At 41.2% G+C, this 19,580-nt stretch overlaps 1 protein-coding gene across 1 annotated transcript; it reads left to right on the top strand.

The window, feature by feature from the left end:
* The first annotated feature begins 232 nt into the window (after window positions 1-232).
* rassf9 (Ras association domain family member 9) lies at window positions 233-8,642 on the top strand. The gene is made up of 2 exons (XM_026364527.1): window positions 233-408; window positions 6,532-8,642. The coding sequence occupies exons 1-2, from the start codon at window positions 362-364 to the stop codon at window positions 7,793-7,795; spliced, it is 1,311 nt and encodes a 436-aa protein (XP_026220312.1). The 5' UTR covers window positions 233-361; the 3' UTR covers window positions 7,796-8,642.
* The last annotated feature ends 10,938 nt before the right edge of the window (window positions 8,643-19,580 follow it).

Here is a 19,580-nt window from a genome sequence, read left to right as displayed (position 1 = left end):
CCTATGATTTCACATTATTTACACTCTAACCGGACTTTAACCTACTTTTCTGTAGTTGTCTGTGTTTTTTGGGTGTGTGTGTTTTTCTCCTTGTCAGTTTCATGTATTTGCACTGTCACATTTTTTCCTGTGAGTTTCCCTGGTTGTTGTTGTTGAGGGTGGAAGGGGGCAGAGTTTCACCGATAAATCTCAGTGTAGTCCAGGAAACACCTCCTCCGCCTTCGGGACGGGGCGGACAGAGTTGCAGGCGGGACACCCTCAACTTTTCTCCAACTCTCTCCCACTAAGTGTCCGCCGCGCTGCCATGCCGGGACTCTAACGCATTTCGGATTGCTGCTTCACGTCCTGTCGCTCCCGAATCATGGCTCCGTTTGGAAAAACCTTCCTGAAAGCTCGACTGAAAAACAGGTAATTTGATCAGAGTGATGTTTCTGGAAGAGAAACCTGTCGATTGTTTATGTGCGTGATCTCTCCATTGTGAACTGCTGGGGAGGGAGAGGAGCGCACGGCGCAGTGCGCGCTGGACGGAGAAGTGAGCTGCACAAGGAGAGAAGTTGGTTAAATGGTTAATGCAGTTTTGTGTTAGCACTTAGGAAACGTTTTGCCAAACATTTAACACTCACCAAACGAAACTGGTGTAAAATATATTTGTTTTATCTGTTGATTTTTCCCATATTATGAGAGGTCTGAGTAACATGTGGCCTTTTTATAGGGTTTTTGTTCAAATCCTGTCAAAATACTTTGCACTAGACACCAACTCATAGCACGTTTGACTCTATAATTACTACAATTATATTATTTTTATGGTCATTTCACCTGGCACACTCAAAGAACTGTCTTACTGCAGCATGACAGAAATCCTTTTATCAACTCTTGTATAATTTGCTTCAGTAATTTCATTAAGTGGCTGCTGTGGCCTCTTTGTGTCCTTGGCTGCAGCTGGGATCCAGCCTTAGTTTTCAGAAGGTGGGAAAATTTGCTTTACCAAGACACCATTTATCTTTTGTTGCTGGTGCAGACATTCATGTTGGGGCTGTTGACTACAGATTTTCATTGGGCAGAGTTGGCAAACAGACTTTATCTGGGTCATGATCCAGTGTAGACAGCGTTCATGTTGCCAAGGATCAGGAAGGTTTTAATTGTGAGTCAATAGGTATTTTTATTAGCTTTGCTTGGCTAAGGCTCTCATTCACCACCAAACTCAACTGAAAGGGGTTTGGATTAAGTTCAGAAATAAATTAGCGTAAAAACTCTTTGACAGTGGCACCAGCAGCAGAATGGATGTATTTTCACATCACAAAGCTGAGATGAATTATCTTTGATAACTTCAAACAGTCTGACTGAAGCTGTCTCCAGTGGATGTCTTATTTTTTTTTCATGTTGCGTAGTAATTACCACTGCAGCACCTATAATTACCTCAAGTGTTTAGATGTGGAGATACGTCGAAGTCATGGTTCCAGAGACTGACTTTAACACACGCTGAGACACTGAGCTGGACGTTTGCCAAAGAACAACAAGATGAAGGCGACATGAAGTTTCAGTCAGTTGAAACATCAAAACTTTCACACACTTTTACAATAAGGCTTAAATGTGGTCATTACCTCTGACAGCATTTGTTTGATTCCTCTTTACAATTGAACAGTCACTGTGCATCATCAGAGAGGCGTGTGCGTTTTAAAGTGAACCCCCACATGGAGGCCTAAAAGGATTTCAAATGAAATAGCTGCCATTAAGCAATGTAGTGATGACGTCCACTTAATCTTGCTCTTAGCTACAGCATGACAGCGCTGTGCACAGGATCAATTAGCCGTTTTTGTTTTTTTAACATAAATTAGGCTGCAGAAGACAATAAAAATGATATCATCTGTGTTGAAAGACAGCAACTCATTACTATACTAATTCAAGGGGTGGGCAGTTTCCCAGAGGAAGGGAAGAGAGGGGAAGGGGTGTGTTGTGTCTCTGCTCACAGATGCTTATCAGGGTGGGAGTCATCCCAGAGATCAACATAGATAGAAAATTGTTATTTCCTCCCCAGTCCTTCATCCTCTTACAGATAAGAGTGAGAGGAAGCATCTCCTGTCTTGTCCTGGATCGTTTCTCCTCAGAAAACACCATGTGTGTCTGTTCTGGGAGCGTTACAATTATATGGTTTAACTTTATATATATATAGTCTGTGACAGGCAGGGTATGTGCAGCCTTACACCTCAATCCAGCATCGGGAGGACCAGTGGTAAATAAGATGTTTTGTGATGGTCTGTGTGAAAGCAGAGCTGCTTTAATTAGTTCAGGAAATGCTAATGCAAGGTTTTCATCTTAGTTTATGATGTGACCCATCCCACAGACACATTCACATTTAAACATTTACAGTTACTTAAAAACATCACAATAAATCAACCTTAATATTAACATCAGATAAATCTACATAAAAGCAAAGTAGGTAAACTGTTCAGTCAAAGGACGCTACAGGAGTCCAGTCTGCTTAAAAATAAAAGCATGAATCAGCTTTTCCAGGTCCAAAGCGTTAGTTCGTGATGTCCAGTCATGCGTAGTCTTCCTAAGAATTTATCTCTTCAGTAAAAAGTCAGCAGACACAATAAACTATATACCTAATAACCATCAGCGTGTTAGCACTGTCAGTGTGAGCATGAGTTAGCACGCTGACATTAGGATTCAGTTCAAAGGGCCTAAGTCTCATGGAGCTGCTGGCGTGGCTGTTTCAGCTCCTTTACTTTGGCTGTGTTGGGTTTAAAGCAGAGAAAACTTCCTCTAAGACCGGACAGTAATATTAAAATGCATTTAATTAGGATGCATCTCATTCATTTACAGGAGCAGACCTTCCACAATCACACTACTGCGTTGTCATTCCTGTTAAAAGCAGAGTCTACAGAATATATTTGCTGAAATCCTGTTGCAGCTGTAGGAAATGTTTGCATCACCTTCTCGCATCACTATTGATCTGAGACAACACGCTGAGACACTGGAGAGCTATAATTCTATCATTTGTTATGACTCGTTTCAACCAGCAGTGTGTGGACCTCTGTGGTAACTTGTAGCTGGCAAATTTATGACACAAGAGGGAATTGTTAATGTCGACAAGGTTGTTATTAGGAGTATTACAATAGAGGAGAGTCACGTCGCTGCGGTGGAGCTGTAACGTCCAAGCAGAAACTTGTACTAAAATTCATATAATTTAAACGTGGTTTCCTCACACACACCTGATGTCTCACCGGGTACCTCAGGTTTTAAGTTCAAGCTGAGGTCAAGTGAGTCTGCTCAGGTTTCTGTGGTTCAGTCAGGTGTGAAATGTTGAGGTCTAACCTGTTCTGTGTTTTCCACTGAGCAGCATCCAGTGTGGCAAGAACTTTTCATATGTATATATGTTAATATCAGTACACGTCTTAATCCCACTGGAACGTTTCCAATCTCAAAGTTTGAGTTTATCCGTGTCAGGCTTGTATTTATGTGACTTATGAGGGCACCCGCATGTGTTGCATTTGGAACTGCATCCAAAGGTTTGAGTATCACTGGCACCCAAAGTGACAGCCCTTATCAGGGGATCAGCTGTGATGCAATCAGTCCGATGGTTCGTTATTTGTGTGTTCTGTCACGGTTCTCCCACAGACTGACTCAGGTGCAGGTATATGTCCATGTTTTACACAATATTTTGTGCACGTTCTGCGCACGTTCTGCTCAAGAGGTCGATTAGAACAGTAATATAAGCAAAACCCACTAAGCCCAATACATTGGAACAGTGAATATGATGAAATGGTGCTGGACCACTGAAAACAAACGAGCATTTTTAATGTTGTTATTTGACTTTATTTATTTGCCTCTCACTCTTAAACACTTCAGTCTCTGAGGAAAGTGTTCACACATTTCAGTAGAGGAGTTAGAGTTTATGCTCCAGACAGTTGAAACGTGGTTAATGCTCCACAGTCATAGACGTGTCAACACTTTCTACACATTTGAGTGGAGTTGGAAATAGACCATGAGGGTATGGAATGGAATACATTTTGTCCTCCCTGCCTCTGTCCAGTGAACAGCAGAGGCAGGAAGTCGTCTGAGCGTTGGCGATTGTGGCCCAGGACAAATACAGGTGTTTCCCTAGTTTGCTGTACCCTTTTCCTGTGCAGCTGAGGGATTGGATCACCCTCTCCGAAATACGCAGTTGTCTAGAGATCATGTTTGTTCACCTGTATGTTCAAATATGACACGTTTGTCACATGTTTAGGCAGGAGATATTTTTTAAGTTGTCATTTAAAGTTTGTGTATCAGTCAATAGGACATTTTGCTGCACAAACATGTAAGTGTATTGCAGAGCTTTTGCATTGGACTGCAGTATGTTGCACATGTGTGGCCCTTGCTATGTCCACCCAGTGGTTTGCTGAATAGCTGGTAGGTGCCTGCACACAGCTTAGGTATTTGCTTTTTACCCGCTCATCTTCAAGGGTCTCCATAACCATTAACCAGCCTTTTGCATTGTAGCAAATATATCACATTCCTGAGACGTTATTCACCAGCAGTTTACACAATGCTGCTGTTTTCATGCCATGTGGGAACCAAAACACGCAGGTATCAGTCTGTAAAATCAGCCCACTGTGAGATAATGCAGCATTTAAGCTCTTCCCTTTGAATAATACTTAATAACTCTATTACTTGTGTTGGCATGCAAGCGGGTGGTATCTGCATCATCTTTGGGGGGATGTGTATTTTTGTTCCCCCTCTCCCGTGACAATCAGCGGTTAATGTGGGCTACAGTCATCCAAGGTTATCACAACAGATAAAGACACAGCAGCTACAAGATGAAGGTGCAGATCTGCAGCCATTACCGTGTACCAACTCTAGGAACAACATCTATCATTTGATGGCCAGGCTGAACACCTACTGTATTTGATTTTAATCACTCTACCACTAAGATATATACTATATAGATAAGACCATTGTGCACTAATCCTTGAATGAAGCTCTGTTTATTTGAAGTCGATATACAAACTGAAAGGAAAACACTTTTAGAAATGTGATGATGTGTCTGTTAATGTGAAGAAATCTCCTCCTGAGCTAAAGCTACACTCCCTCAGCGCTGTTTGAAATCAGTTGTGTGGACTTACTGATGAAACCTGACATTAACCAGGATTAAGAGCACATTATTCTGATTTATTACTGTACAGTTTAATGAAATGTTACTGATTTTGGTGGCAGAACCACAGCACAATGTTCCCCCAGCCCATAAAGTCGGTGTGCAGTTCAGTGTTAGGAGGGCTTTTGTCTCCTGGTGATATAAATGAATAATCTTTCTCTGGATTGGAGTGTTGTCTGTCACTTCTGTTTTTCCTAAACGTTAGTAATTACTGGGACAGAAATTCATCAGTCAGCTACGGCACATCTAATTAATCGCATGAACTGCAGCATATTACATGTTATCTAGTATTTAAATAATAACATCATACATCATTCTTTATCATGAAAACAAATCGAAGTGTCTGGAAATGTTATCTACTCGTTAGACTACTTGTCCATGTTGTGGACGTCTGCATTGCCAGTGCCTATCATTTAATGACTGGATATTAGCTCCTGGATATTACCGGTGGTCCATTAACCATGCAAAAAACTGACATCGTCAGCCCATCAGAGGTCAATTTTTGAGCAAGTTTTACGGTCCAGACGAAAAGGTAATGAGAGCCTTGGGGTTAAATAGCTCAGAACTGAACCATTAAGTGATCACCTCTGATGAGTAAGACGATGAGTAACAGCGTAATAGAATCAAGGCAGGGAGCTCAAAATGAGCGAATGTAGTTTTCTGCTCATTGACCTAATGGAAAACCATCAAAGTAGGATGTATTTAAGAAAATATACTACTTAGAATAGCAAAAAGGGCTTCAAAGGCATGAGAGAGAGAGGGAATCTGTGTGCTGTACTGCCGAGTGAAGCTCACAACGCAGTTTAAAAACCACAGTTTTAAACCAAATACTTCAATTTATGGGTAAAAGGGGTTTTTTTAAAGGGGGTTTTTACATCGCTTGTTGAAGTGAGACGGGGCACCTGTGTCGAACAACATCCCTCCATATCGCCTCATTCAAAGTCAGCTATCTAAATAAAACCCAACTAAGACAGGCATCCTGTTGACAAGGTGTTCTGATTTTCTAATACATTAATATACAAATAAAGTAACGTGAGGGATTTTCTTCTTGGTACTTAAAGATCTCAAACATTGTACTATGTGCCAAGGGTGGGGGAGATATTTACCATATTCACCATCTGAAACCATTCCTGAATTTCCCTTCGGGGATTAATAAAGTTTATCTTATCTTATCTTATCTTATCTCATTGACATGACACCACTTGTTAATTAGCACCTGGAAGCGAGTACTGTAATGTCAGCAGCAAAAAAAAAAAAGTAATCATTATTAATCAAATGCAGTCGTTCCTACAGCAGCAGGAAGTTCTTTAAAGGGAAACGAATATGAAACCTGTGTTTTTATGACCGCTTCATTCCCATTTTAATTCTAAACTTTGTTTTTGTCTTGTTTCTAGGACAAAAGATGCAGAACCTGTGGTAGGGAAGGAGATACAGGTTACTGTCTGCAATGAGGAGAAAGTGGTCTGTGGAGTAACAAAGCACACAACATGTGCAGATATGATTCAGGCATTACTGGAGGATCACAAGTCAGTCCCCGAGAGCAAGCGGCTACTGCACGGGGAACCCAAAGACTTCTGCCTTGTTGAGCGGTGGAAAGGTTTTGAGAGGGCACTGCCTCCTCTCACCAGAATCCTCAGGCTCTGGTATGCATGGGGGGACCAGAGGCCTTTCATCCAGTTTATTCTTGTAAAAACCAGCGATTTTGTGCCGCAACCAACTAAGAAGGCTGGAAAGGCCAAGGGGGCGAGGCCCAAGAGATGGGAGCATGGTTGCCCTCAGTATCCACAGTCCCTACCCGCAGAGAAGCAAAAGCGCATCGTGAAGAAAGCTTTCCGGAAACTGGAAAAGCTTCACAAGGAGAGTAAGAGCTCCCCGGGCACTGAGGAGATTGACCGGATGGTAAAGCTTATTCTTCACCAGGATCACACCATCCGGGAGCAGATCCAGCAAATGAGGGAGCTGGATTTGGAGATTGAGCGGTTTGAGCAGCAAGTGCAGAGAGAATTCGAGTCAGATAGTTTACTGCCTCAGGCTTGTGGCCAGAGTTTCGAGGAATACAGTGACGAGCAGCTGCAGGAATTTCTGTACACCAGTGATGGAGTACAACAGTTGGAGCTGCAGGTTCAAAGGCACCAGGACCTCATCGTCCAACTGTCCCGAGATATCGACACTGAGCTGAGAAGAGCTACCTTCTCTCTAAACCAAGATGATGCCAGCGAACAGGAAGGTGCAGCGGCTGCTCCCTGGATTCCCACTGAGATAGACGAATCGTTCTACTCTGCAGAACTGGAAAAGCTGCAAGACGAATTGAAAAGCAGCCTCTTCACTGGTGTGTCCCTTCACAGCCAAGCTGCAGAAGTAGACAAGCAGCTGAAGTACTGTGACACTACACTGGTCTCCAAGGACCAGGAGTGCTGGCACCTGGCTGCACAGCTGAGCTCACTGCAAATTGAGGACAAGACAGAGGAGGAACCCAGTCCTCTACCTCTGCAGAGTGAGACTCAGTGCGACGTCTCGCAGACGACAAAACTCAAACACAGCATGTCCCCTTTAGACGTTACAGACACAGACTCAGACACAGGCATTAGCTCCACACACAGTCAGGACTCGCTGTCACCTTGTCTCGACTTCCCTCCCCCACTGGACACAGACGTTTAAACAATCCTGGCTGATCCTGAAATTTAATGGTCTTGATACAGGAGCTCCAGTTTGTGCCTCTCAGGTGTTATCATCACATTTGAGTCGCTGACGTAAGCATTTGAGTGTCTGAAAGATAAATCATTGGAAATTGTTCCCTAAACGAGAAGGAAACTGGACAGAAGCTGGAATAATTAGTCTGTGTTTCTGATTGTTTTAACGCTCAAACTGGAGCTACAGTATGTTTGTACCGACTACTGTCGCCTGTAGGTTGCCCACCTGTAAGTGCACATCCTAATGCCGCTGTTTAGTCTGCCAGGTATAGCTACTAAAAAGTCGCCTTGTTAGATTTCTGTCACAGGCTCGTTGTGCTAGAAAATGGTGAATGTACTGTGTCTGTTGCCCTTTAAGTTCTCAAGCTATTTATAAAGCTGCACTTCTTCTTACACACTTCAGTCTGTTAACAATGTTTTATATTAAAACAAATAGGCCGCTGGTTTGGATTTAGAGTGTTCAAGATGTGTCCTAACATTCCTCTTAACCACACTGTAAATAATCCACTGTAACTACTGTAAATTATTGTCCTTATGACACACGCACAATTTTTAAAGGCAATTTGATGAAAACAACTGAGAAAGAAACTATTTATCATGTAATTATATTTTACAGATGAGATTTTATTATGGCTGTTTCCCCCCTCGAGGCAGTAATCTCACTCTCTCATCAGCCTGATGACACACATCATGTTCATGGGCAAAACAAGAACTATCTGCACATGCTGAGCTCACAGTCTCACACGCTTACCGACAAATATCAATACGTAAAATGTATATTTCAACTTTTATAATAAATACTAATACTTTAAATGGCACACATACTGTTGCTGAGTTTGTTGTTGCTGCTGTTCTTTCACATGTCAAAGGTAAAACCAACAAAAACAGCTCAAGGTGAAGAATTTAATTTTATAGATTCCTCAAAGCTTTGAGTCACCAGAGAGAAACAGCCACCTCAGAGCCTCTTCCATTCGCGGCACCATATAATCAGACAAGATGGTCGCCAGGCAAGCACAAACAACAGAGAGCACTCTCCTCTTGTCAGAGTAGTGCTGAAAGACTAACGCTTTGTACTCAAGGCGGAGCGAGGCTGCCGGCTGAAGAAGCAGAGGATATCTATTTCACACACACTAATTGCTTAGACCCCCCCCTCCTCCTCCTTCAGTGCTTCAAGCCACTAAGCAACTCCACCAAGCATGAAAGGCCAAGAGGTCTCACAGTGGGAACAATCCTGTGCTGCTCGCACTTGTTGATGGAATAGGGGTTTATTACGGTACGTCTAGCGTGTTCTGTCAAACGGACGAGCGCCGAGCTGGAAGATGAGGACATTTCATGGAATATACATTCAGATGCAAATCAAAATATGTTGGGATGGTGGAAACTTTCGGGAAAGGAATGTAATAGCCTTCACTCATTATTCTATCTCGAAACTCTAGGAAAATTAACAGTAAATAGATAAAGAGAAGAATATATATACAGAGTTTAAAATCTGTATTTTATCTGACCCTCTTCTTTCAAATTAAAGCACTCTTAGACTGAATATATCTAAAGCTGATTGAGTACTTTGGGTCTTTTCATGTTGAGAGAACAGAACCACTTCAGTTTTATTATAGTATCAGTGTTTGTCCATGACCGGCTGAGAGGGAAAGCACAGGGAGGCCTTAAAAACAGTACCTTCACCTCCTTCACCTCATTATTTTAGTTTTTCTGAAAGACGTGTTGAGGCACCTGCTGTTCTAAAATGGCAGTAAATAAAGAAAACAGCAGATTTTGGCTCTGGTGTTTAAGAGTAAGGACCTCCCTGTACTTTGTGGCACCAAAAGAAGTTCAACAAAGCCCAGGGTGTAAATTTCCAGGTCTTGGCACAGTGTAAAAGCCTCAGAAAGAGTGCTTACGCAAAGACAGAACAATAAAAAGCTCCATCATGCAGACTTTAGAGTAGTCTGGGCCTTTTCCATGAGTGTGCATAGAAAGTCTCTGGTGTTTTACTGCAGCAGTGACTTCACTTCCTACTTTCAGGGAGGCTGCAGGCTCAGGTAGTATTTTACCTCTTCTCTCTGCTGCAGATCAGCAATTCAAAGACTTGCCAGCTTGCAAGTGTGTATGCTGACAACAATAATTACATGGACCAAAATGACAATTAGGCTGGCAGCAAACCTGTCTTTGTACAACCTTCCTAGCTACGACCACTGGCCAGTCTGAGTAAACCATAATTTGTTATGAGCTGCTGTAGCTGAAACGCTGATTTTTAAACAGGATGCTTCTATGAGACACAGAGCACACAATACCTCTCTCAGACTGATAAATTTAATTTACTCTGTTGCCCAGTTTGTGTTATTTTCTCAACCTTTAGTGCAGCTCTATATTTTTCTACAGGCTGTTGAGGGAAGCAGAGAGATAAGAGTCAGGAAGACATGACGTGAAGGCTGCTGTACTTAACCACTGTTGTCATTACAGTGGGTTTTATCTTTCCTGCAATTAACAAACTTCAGTTTTCTTTAGTTATTAACCAACCCTCAGGTTTCTGTGCCTAAACATGACCCAGGTTTCTTCTGTTAAAGGGCTTTTTTCTCTCTCCACCATCGCCCAGAGCTCAGTGGGGGTTGTTGGGTTTCCCTCTTTAAAACTTTGTAAGGTCTTGACCAAATGTTTCTGTTGTGATTTTGTGCCATAGACATAAAATTTACTGAACTGAAAATACACAGATCCTGTGAAAGGTGTGTCTTAGGATCCGGATAAAGGAATCACTGGGTAAAAATATATATTTAAGTATAATTACAAATACTAAACTGTGTGATTTTACATCCTTATTTATGAGGAAACCTTCAAGGCATTTTTCCCCACAGACTCTTTCTTCTACCAGTATTGAGTTTCTCTGCAGCAGCACTGGAACTGAAACACGTCCTATATAAACCACTGGTCACTGATAAAAATGTTTGATCATTGTGGACAATGACATTTTCAACTGTCACTGTTTGTTCAGTGACTTGTAGTGAAGTCAGATGGTTCCCATGAAGCATGCACATATTTTTCTTTCTGTTTTCACATGTTATATCAGGCAAAACATCATCTTGTGCAAGTGCCAAAAACCTGTGTTTGATACTGTTCCCACAACACGGCTGACAATAAATTCTGTCTGATTATGCCAAAAGCAAAAGGAGTAGAAAACTCAAACCCTTGTTGCATAAACTAGTGTCATTTTTCTCTTTTGTTAAATTTTATTTTAACTAACGTCTTTTTCAGGCGATGTTTTCAATGTTAAAAGGCCGAAATGTGAAAAAGATAGAATTTGGTTTAATTTCCCTCTGCAAATAATTCCGAGTGGTCAAATCAAAAAGCTGTTGTTCCTGTCTCTGTCCACACACGAGGGACAGACAGCAAATATGTGTCCTGTTTTCTAAGATCTACTAAACGACAGATAGAGGTGATGACACATTTAATAATGTTACTGATGCAGTGTCCCTTCAACAGTCCCACCAGCCAATCCCAGTCACATTTGTGTTCACGCATGACACAAGTCAGGACTTGACAAAGTAGCAGAAGGGCCTTGGGCTTAATTGCCTCAATCAAAGCACATTTGGAGTGCCACACAATCCAAGAGGCATGAATCATTTCATAAAAGTGCCCAAGGAGCAATAAACTGTCCCCACTGCCAGGTACGAAACAAGAGAGCAAACAGGGGAAAGTGTGTGTGTGTGTGTGTGTGTGTGTGTGTGTGTGTGTGTGTGTGTGTGTGTGTGTGTGTGTGTGTGTGTGTGTGTGGCAGATGGTGGAAAACCTGTTAGCTGCTGTTTTAAAGGTGGGAAACTTTAGAAATGTGATCTGCGTCGTGTGGTTGCTTACATTACATATAATATGACATGTTCACCAATTCAGATTCTATTGGGTTTCAAAATGAATGTTTTGTGTGCAAACACTCAAACTTCAAATGCTCCCTCTTTAATCTTTAATCCCCACCGCCTCCTCCCTCCCTGCAAGCCTCAGTAAACACATTTTATTTTGGCATGGATGTTAATTTGCCTCTTTATTAGCGCTGCTGTCCTGGATGAGGCTGTTTGCTTTTCTACAGGTGTTCTCTGATGCTCCTCCGTCTCGCACCCTCTCATTACAAGGAGGTGGAGACAGTCGTCGCCGCTCAGACAGACGCAGTCAAAGACAGGCTGCAAAGATCAACTCAATCTGCTGAGACACAGATGGAAACACAGCAAGGAAAGATACATAAAGTGTGTGCACAGGCTGACGTTTGAATAAAGCAAGGTAGATAAATAAAGACGTAACGTTATGAGGGGTTTTATTTTTTTGGTCGCTTGAGTACACACTCGTACTCACCTGTCTTGTACACTAACCCATTTGACTGCATCATCCCCTACAAGGTTAAAAGTTACCCAATTACCATCATTGATATTTAAAGGTCACTTTAACTGTGCTATTGCTATTTAGGTAAAGCATTTAGCTACCTTACAGGTCGGATAGTAATAAATGTCATAGTCATCAATGCAAAATATAAAGAAACCGCTATTTTCCTGGTGCACGGGTGAAGCACAGGACACAAAAGTCTTTGCATGTCACATGGTTGTTCACATCTACTGCAGGCCGAAGTGGAGAAATGGTTTAATTTATTATTATTTAAATGTCTATTTTTAATTTATTGCATAACACTGGGTTCGAGGTTCTGCTACAGTATTCTGAGCACACAGAATAATAATTCAATAAACCATTAGCTGCAAAATACTGTAACTTTAAAATAAACAAAATAATTCAAACAGGTGAGAGGAGAGGTGCTCGTGATGTTTACAAACTTACATCCACAGCTGATTCTCGGGGACAAAATATTTTTATCAAATAATGGATTCTTACATATTCAAATTACACTCTCATATTCTTTATAATGGTTATGAACAAATCTCATTTATATATTTATATGAAGCACTCATCAGTCTGTCAAACTGAAGTCTTGTGAAAGAAAGTCGTGGGCACCTAACCGACAGATTTTTATTTGACACTTTTATTTATACATGACATAAAGGAAGCATGAAAACAGAAATGTAGAATGAAAAAAAGAAGCACAGATAAACCAAGACACTGATGCAAAACAATGGGGGAAATAAAATGCTGTGCCGGGAGAATGACGACCAGGTCATTACCTTCCCACACTCTGACTGTCCTTTAATTAGCTACTTAAGTAAACATGAAATTCATTTACAGTTTGACGCTTCATCTCTTCACAAAGCTGCAGCCTGACCCTCACACTCCTCAGCACTTCTCCCTCGCCTCTTTTCTGCAGTGTAGGATTCCCAATTAGGCCTTGATGTGGTTCTAGGTTTACCTCAGTGTGAATCAGCTGTTGGGTCGTGACCTCACCATGTTGAGGAACATGTTAAGGTCACCGGGATCTTGAAAAGTCACCTGTTGGAAGAGTGGAAAGAAAGTGCTGCATGCATATACATGAAAGCAGTTGCATGCTTGTTGTTTGAGGGTATTTCCGTGATGACAATTCTGCATCTGGTGAAAGTGGATTTTAATCTCAATCCAATATAAAATCCAATATACAATAAACGCTAGAGAACCTTCAAGAGCAACAGACTTCTCCTCTCAAATGAATTTCTCTTATGGAGGCTGTTGGGATGAGTGTACTCTAGTTTTCATTCAGTTTATGTTGGTTTCATGTTATAGAAACATTGGTTAGGTCAACTTGAAGAGCTGGCACTTTAACTTAGTTAATAACTTCACTGCAAGCTGGTCTGTCAGCGGGAAACACAGCTTTCAAATGCACATCTTCAAAACTGCTTTTTTAGAAACATTAGAACTAGTTGAGGCTTAATTCAAGCCACTGACAAACCTCTGATTGTTGTTAATGGACGTTGATCCAGATGTTGGATCATGTGTGTGTCTATGGAAAAACACTCTTCATATTCTTGGAGTCAAACAAAAATAAAATAACAAATATCTTAAGAGAAACTTGGCCATAAAAATCTCTTGAGCATTTCTTGACTGGAGCCTCGCAGCTCCGAGACATTTCTCTCACAGCGTCTCCCTGGAGAAAGGACACTTTGAAGAAATATCTCAGCTCAGAGAAGGTTTGAAGTGGCAGACTACTAAACACTGACACGCTCTGCGTTAGATCTGCTGTGCCTTTGATGGCGTGCAAGAGGCTCTCTTGTTTCCTGTGCCATGTTGAGGCTAGATGACGGCACTAATCTAGACGCACTTCCCCTCCAGAGCTGGCACTTTGAAGACCCCAGTCTGTTTGAGAGATTAATGCGATGTGGAGCTAATATCCTGACAGGTGTCCTGTTATTGTTGCAAAAATGCCCAACAAACAACTACTTGATACTTTACCCACACTCATGCACGTAACCGGCACCCACACAGACATGTTTATGTCCAGTTCGTGCACAAGGGAACACAAAAACAGAAAATACATGCACCTCTCTGCAAACCTGCAACCCACAGCCACCGTCTTTCACTGCCCGTTGCCACGGTAACTGAAAGCACACTCCGTTGCTTGGCGGTTGTCCCTATCTCTGTATTTTTAAAGGTGAAAAAGTCCCCGTGGAAAAAGCTCAGCAGCGTTGTTTCCTGTTACCTACGCTGCAGTCGAAGTCTCTCCGTGCTCTCAGCTGAGTATCTGAGGTTTGTTAGTTTGTTTTGTTAGAAACAGGCTCATTCATCATAAAGATGCAACATTTTCTGAAGTCAACTTATCAGAGGAGGTGATGGAATCACTCTCAGTAAACAAATAAACAGTCAAGTCCAGACAATTTGAATTGTTTTGCAGACTCTGCTTTTCTGTGAGGCTGCAATGGATTTACAGCAGAGACAGAGGTTGTATTGACTGTGACACAAAGAGCTGCATTCCTGTGGCTCTGGATGTATGACGGAGCACAGCCCGGCCTGGTGGGCTGGGGTCTCTCTCCAGTCGCTTCTGTGCACTCATGGGTTGTGGCTTCCTGTGACGTTTCCTGTCAGAAACAGTCTTCCAGGGCAGCAGTTACAGCCTTGGGAGAGGAATGTGAAAGATACCAAATGAGCTGCATGGCCGCAGACCTGGACCTAAACGTATTTACACATAGTGGGTTTTATGGTTTGTTATTGAGTATAGGAATTCAGAACCTGTGGGGGAAAGCAGTGAATGTCAGAGATTACTTAGGTTTTTATCTATTACTTCAAACAAGGTCCAACACATTGTTTTTACCATTTACTCTGCATCTAGAAAACCTAAAGGCTCACACAGTAATTTACATGATCTTAAAAATACTGCAGATTTCCCTCTCACTGAACCCAAAGCAGTGGCTTCACTCTACATCCACTTTGTGTGAGCAGTGCAGTGACTGAACATCAACTCTGTGTGCAGATAAAACACCTAATAATCCTCTTCATCGTGGGTCTTCGTCCTGTCATTTTACAGTCCACCGGCCTGAATTTGGAAATAAAACCTGAGACAAATCACGAGGTTATTCATAGAACTCTTAATTTTGCTAAGTGAAACTGCTTGTCCTCTATAATACATAAGCATTTAGTATTTAGGTTTTTAACCAATGTCTCCTTGTGAGTGTAAACTGACACCGCTAATGTTAGTTTCTACACTGACCTCTACTTTAAAAATCTCTGTCTTCACTAGTTTGCATATGTACTGTATATAAAACTCAATTGAATTAATAACTTAATTGCAAATTGTCAAAAAAAAAAGAAGGTGTTTGCAAACTTTCTGTGAATAATTAACTCAAAGAACTTCAGCCTGCCTCGAGGCTGGTGGTAGGTGGCACAGGAAGCGAGTAAAGCAGTGTGTTTCTGTAAGGAAAGAGGTCGGCACTGGAGGAGGAATTGTAAATCTGACAGACATATACAAACACACTTCATATCGCCTCAAGAGAGGCTTCCTTTGTGTGACACTATAGAAAAGTCTTGTACAGAAAATGAGAGATTTCAAAGCACTTTGAAAGATGGTCCTCAGCCGCTCAAGTGTCTCATAGTATAAGACTCATTACCTGACTGGGTACAATAGAACTGAGGTGCAGGATGCAGCCACTGGAGGTACCGTAGATCTTTCTGTTTTTGTTCAATAAAACTAACCAAATTTCCCAAAAGACAAGTTATGAAAAAACTTATGGTCAAAGCTCTATAAATCTCCATTTCATGAGGCATCCTCTTAGAGATAACACATGATAAACACATACATTTCTGGACCTTGTAGTTTTTGTATTTCCAATAAAATGCATCCACACTCTATTTTAGCATAAGTGCTAAAATGAAAAATGTCCATATGTGCATATATGAAGTCTTTTGGAGGCTTTGAGCTCTATATTTGAACTTTCTTAGCAATAGGGATTTAATAAGCTGGCGACTGTTAAAGCTCCGTGTTTACCTTTTGGCCCACAAACTCATTTATGAAAATAGGCCTTCGCTGCAATCGTTTTACCTCACCAAATTCGGGGGGGGGGGGGGAATGCTGCGGATCTAAAGTCTGGCCTTTCTTCCTGTGGGTGTCAGCTGATTGACAGGAAGTAAAGCTTATTTCAATGCAGCACTGATATGGAAACAGTCGACTCAGGCAATAAAAAAGAACTTTAAACCAAACCAATGTTTTATATTTACTGTGAGGGATTATCTGTGAAGGAGAGAGAAACTAACTGGGCTTGACGTGGGGTTAGATCTCATCTTTCAGTCTGTCATCAACCACGAGTGATCATGTGCTTGAGCAACATTTGGTTTTCTTTCTTCTGATATCACTGACACTGCCGTCTTTATATCACACCGTGTTCTCCAAAAAGCGGAGAGATGATCCGCACCAAGCTCAAATTACAGCATGTTAATCTAGAAATATGTAAAAGATGTGCAAGACGAGATTAAATACAGATGTCATTGACTTGTTAGTTTTAGGATTAGGATTTCCTTGGTCGTCATTTAATTACATTAGTTGTGATGCTGGTTTAGGTGTTGTGGGTTGAGTATAGAAGACCAAGACAATCATGTATTCACTCGAAGGATAGTTTTCATGTATTAGAATAAAGATACTTGGATATGAGACATGCTGTTGCCCATAGAAAGCTGCAATTGTTTCAACTGTACAACACACATTACAGTATCTATGCAATTTATGAAAAATCGCTCTTCTCACGCACATGTACACATCAATATAAATCATAAATTCAGCAAGTCAGCAAAATGCCCAGTGTGTCTGATAAAAGCCACACAGCGCCATGTTGTACCTTTACTATTCCTGATTTGGTCTCTGTAGACAATGTGTTTCTTCAGGAGGATTCACAGCAGCTACACATTTACTGTATTTGGTCATGGATGAAGTGGAGCAGTGTAAAATCCCCCCCGATTTATGATCACCTACTCTATTTGAGTCAGGCATTTCCTGCACCAGGCCAGTGACATTCTTCTTTGACACAATGGGCTGAACTGTACATCACCTTAGAACAACAGGGAATTAAATTACCTCAGCAAAACAAGAAGGTCGACTTTGAATAGCTGAAAATTTGCAGATGACTTAAAAGCAGCTCAGGGTGGATGTTAAGATAAAAGTGGTGCATAAAGGTGGATGTTTAACACCCCTATTGTGGCTGATGTCCCATTTTACAAATAGTTACTCAGGTCCTGTTACCAAGGCTGTAGTTAGTACTCAAGAGTGGCACGAGTGCTTTAAAGTAAAGGCTAACATTAGCATGGTGCTAACACAGTGACAATGCTCACATGATGTTTAGCAGCTGTAATGTTTGCAGTTTTACTTTGATGTGTTTGCATGTTAAGTTTTGTTAATTATCACTAAACATCAAATATGGTTGATCGTGATGGGGACGTCATTAGCTTGTGTTTAGTATTTGTTACTCACACTATGTTGGCATCAACATCCTCTGGTGCACAAACAGTGATGCATCTTCATTCTTAGCTGTAATATCATTAGTCTGGAAATAGGAGGTAATTTGACCCTGATCTCTGAACCTTTAAGAATGTCACTTAACCCCACAGTGCTTTAAATGACAGGTGACGTCAAAGGGCAGAAACACAATAGCGATGAAGGATTGCTATAAAAATGTCACGGCCAAAAAAGATAAACACATGAACCAGAGCGAGAACAATTTGTGGACCAAATGTCAGGACGGTGTTCAAAAACTTTATGACCTGTATGAAACCTGGAAATTAATCATTTCTACCTTCCTGAATAATCTCTGCTGGAATGTGGGTTTTCCCCGTTTTAAGTGCTCTCGTGTCCTGTGTGTTTCCATTAGCTCACTCTGTCACATTAACTCTCTCCAGGGAGACGCTACGCCGAAAACACCACCCCCTGCCGGACCAATGACATCACCGTCTTACCGCGCCGTCACTTGGACTTCAGTCAAAACCTCTCGTCTTAATGATCACTTTGCCAAAGCCATTTCACGGTGGAGATGAACACCCCCCTGCAGACACTAAAACAAACAAGTGGGGGCCACTTTTATGAAGTATCATCACAAAAGTTGATTGCTCCACAAAATGTGTCCCTGCCAACTGTAAACATCAATTACTGCACGCCTGGCTTTTTATCTCTTTCATACATATAATTCAAGAGCTCCTTCACCACAAAAGCTTTATTTGTATCAACATGTCTGTAAATATGAATCTCAATGGGCTTTCTGAGTACTTTATTATTAATTTGATTGAATTTTTAAAGCATCGTGACAGAACAGTGTTGGGGTTAGAGAAGTTGGATGAGCCGATCTGGAGAAATAAAAAAACCCATTGAGGGGAGACAAAGCCAGCTGTCCAGGAGACGTAAACACTTCCTCCCCTGGTCTGTACAGAACACAGAGGAATTTAAACATTGGACTGACATTGCCAAACCCTCTTGACAGTAGAACAATATGAGCCAGCCGTCTGCTGGTGAACAATTGGCTTAAAACATAACTCTTTCCTGTTGCCAGAATATCTCCTTATAGTCCCTGAAAACCTGTTTGTCACAGTGACACAGAGGAATTAAACCTGGAATGCACTTACCGCCTCTGATAACGTGTCACGTAGACAGATTAATCTTAAAAGAAGTTTCTGTAACAGATGCATTCACTCAAAAGTTTGGTTTCACTTTTACCTCTGTTCAGTTATGTTTTGTGTTGCTGTGGAAATTATTCTAAGCTTTATAGGGCTGATAGTTAAACTGAAGCTGCTAAACTGACACAAACTGACAACTGTACACATTAAAGTTTCCTAATGACTCGTGTCAAAGAAAGTTTAAAAGTAATAATTACAGATTAACTGCACAGATTGTCATAAAACAATCAGCAGCAATAACTATCTTACAGTAGAGTTCCTATCACAGTGGATTATTTGGGGTTTTTTGCGTGGTGCCACACTAACTTTGCTTATTGCACAAAGGAAAGACATTAAAATTGCCAAAAGTCATTTAAATTTTGCATTTACTACCAAAATGCATGTATGCAATACTGTATGTGGGTGCACATTAATGCTTCTCTTGATCTACTATTGTCACCAAATTAGTAGAAAATCATGGTCAGCAATGGCTTTCACTTTGCCCACAAAGTTGTATGTGCCTGTGTTATTCAATTCAATTCAGTTTTATTTGTATTTTATTTATAGCGCCAACTCACAACACAAAGTTATCTCAAGGCACTTTACAGTGTTTAAGGTTTAAGACCTTACAGAGAATAATTCAATACATATACAAAAAATGACACAGAAAACCCAACAATCCCATTTGAGCAAGCTTTAGGCAACAGTGGAGAGGAAAAACTCCCTTTAGAGGAAGAAACCTC

Source organism: Anabas testudineus, chromosome 6, assembly GCF_900324465.2.
Source record: "Anabas testudineus chromosome 6, fAnaTes1.2, whole genome shotgun sequence".
NCBI classification, from domain to species: Eukaryota; Metazoa; Chordata; class Actinopteri; order Anabantiformes; family Anabantidae; genus Anabas; species Anabas testudineus.
Note: the sequence above shows the minus strand (reverse complement) of the source record. Positions and strands in the feature narration are given on the sequence as shown.

Bases quoted from the DNA above. Each gene is read 5' to 3' on its own strand.
- rassf9 (XM_026364527.1), top strand. From the start codon at position 362: ATGGCTCCGTTTGGAAAAACCTTCCTGAAAGCTCGACTGAAAAACAG. The intron at 409-6,531 runs GTAATTTGATCA...TCTTGTTTCTAG, and splicing joins AAAGCTCGACTGAAAAACAG to GACAAAAGATGCAGAACCTG.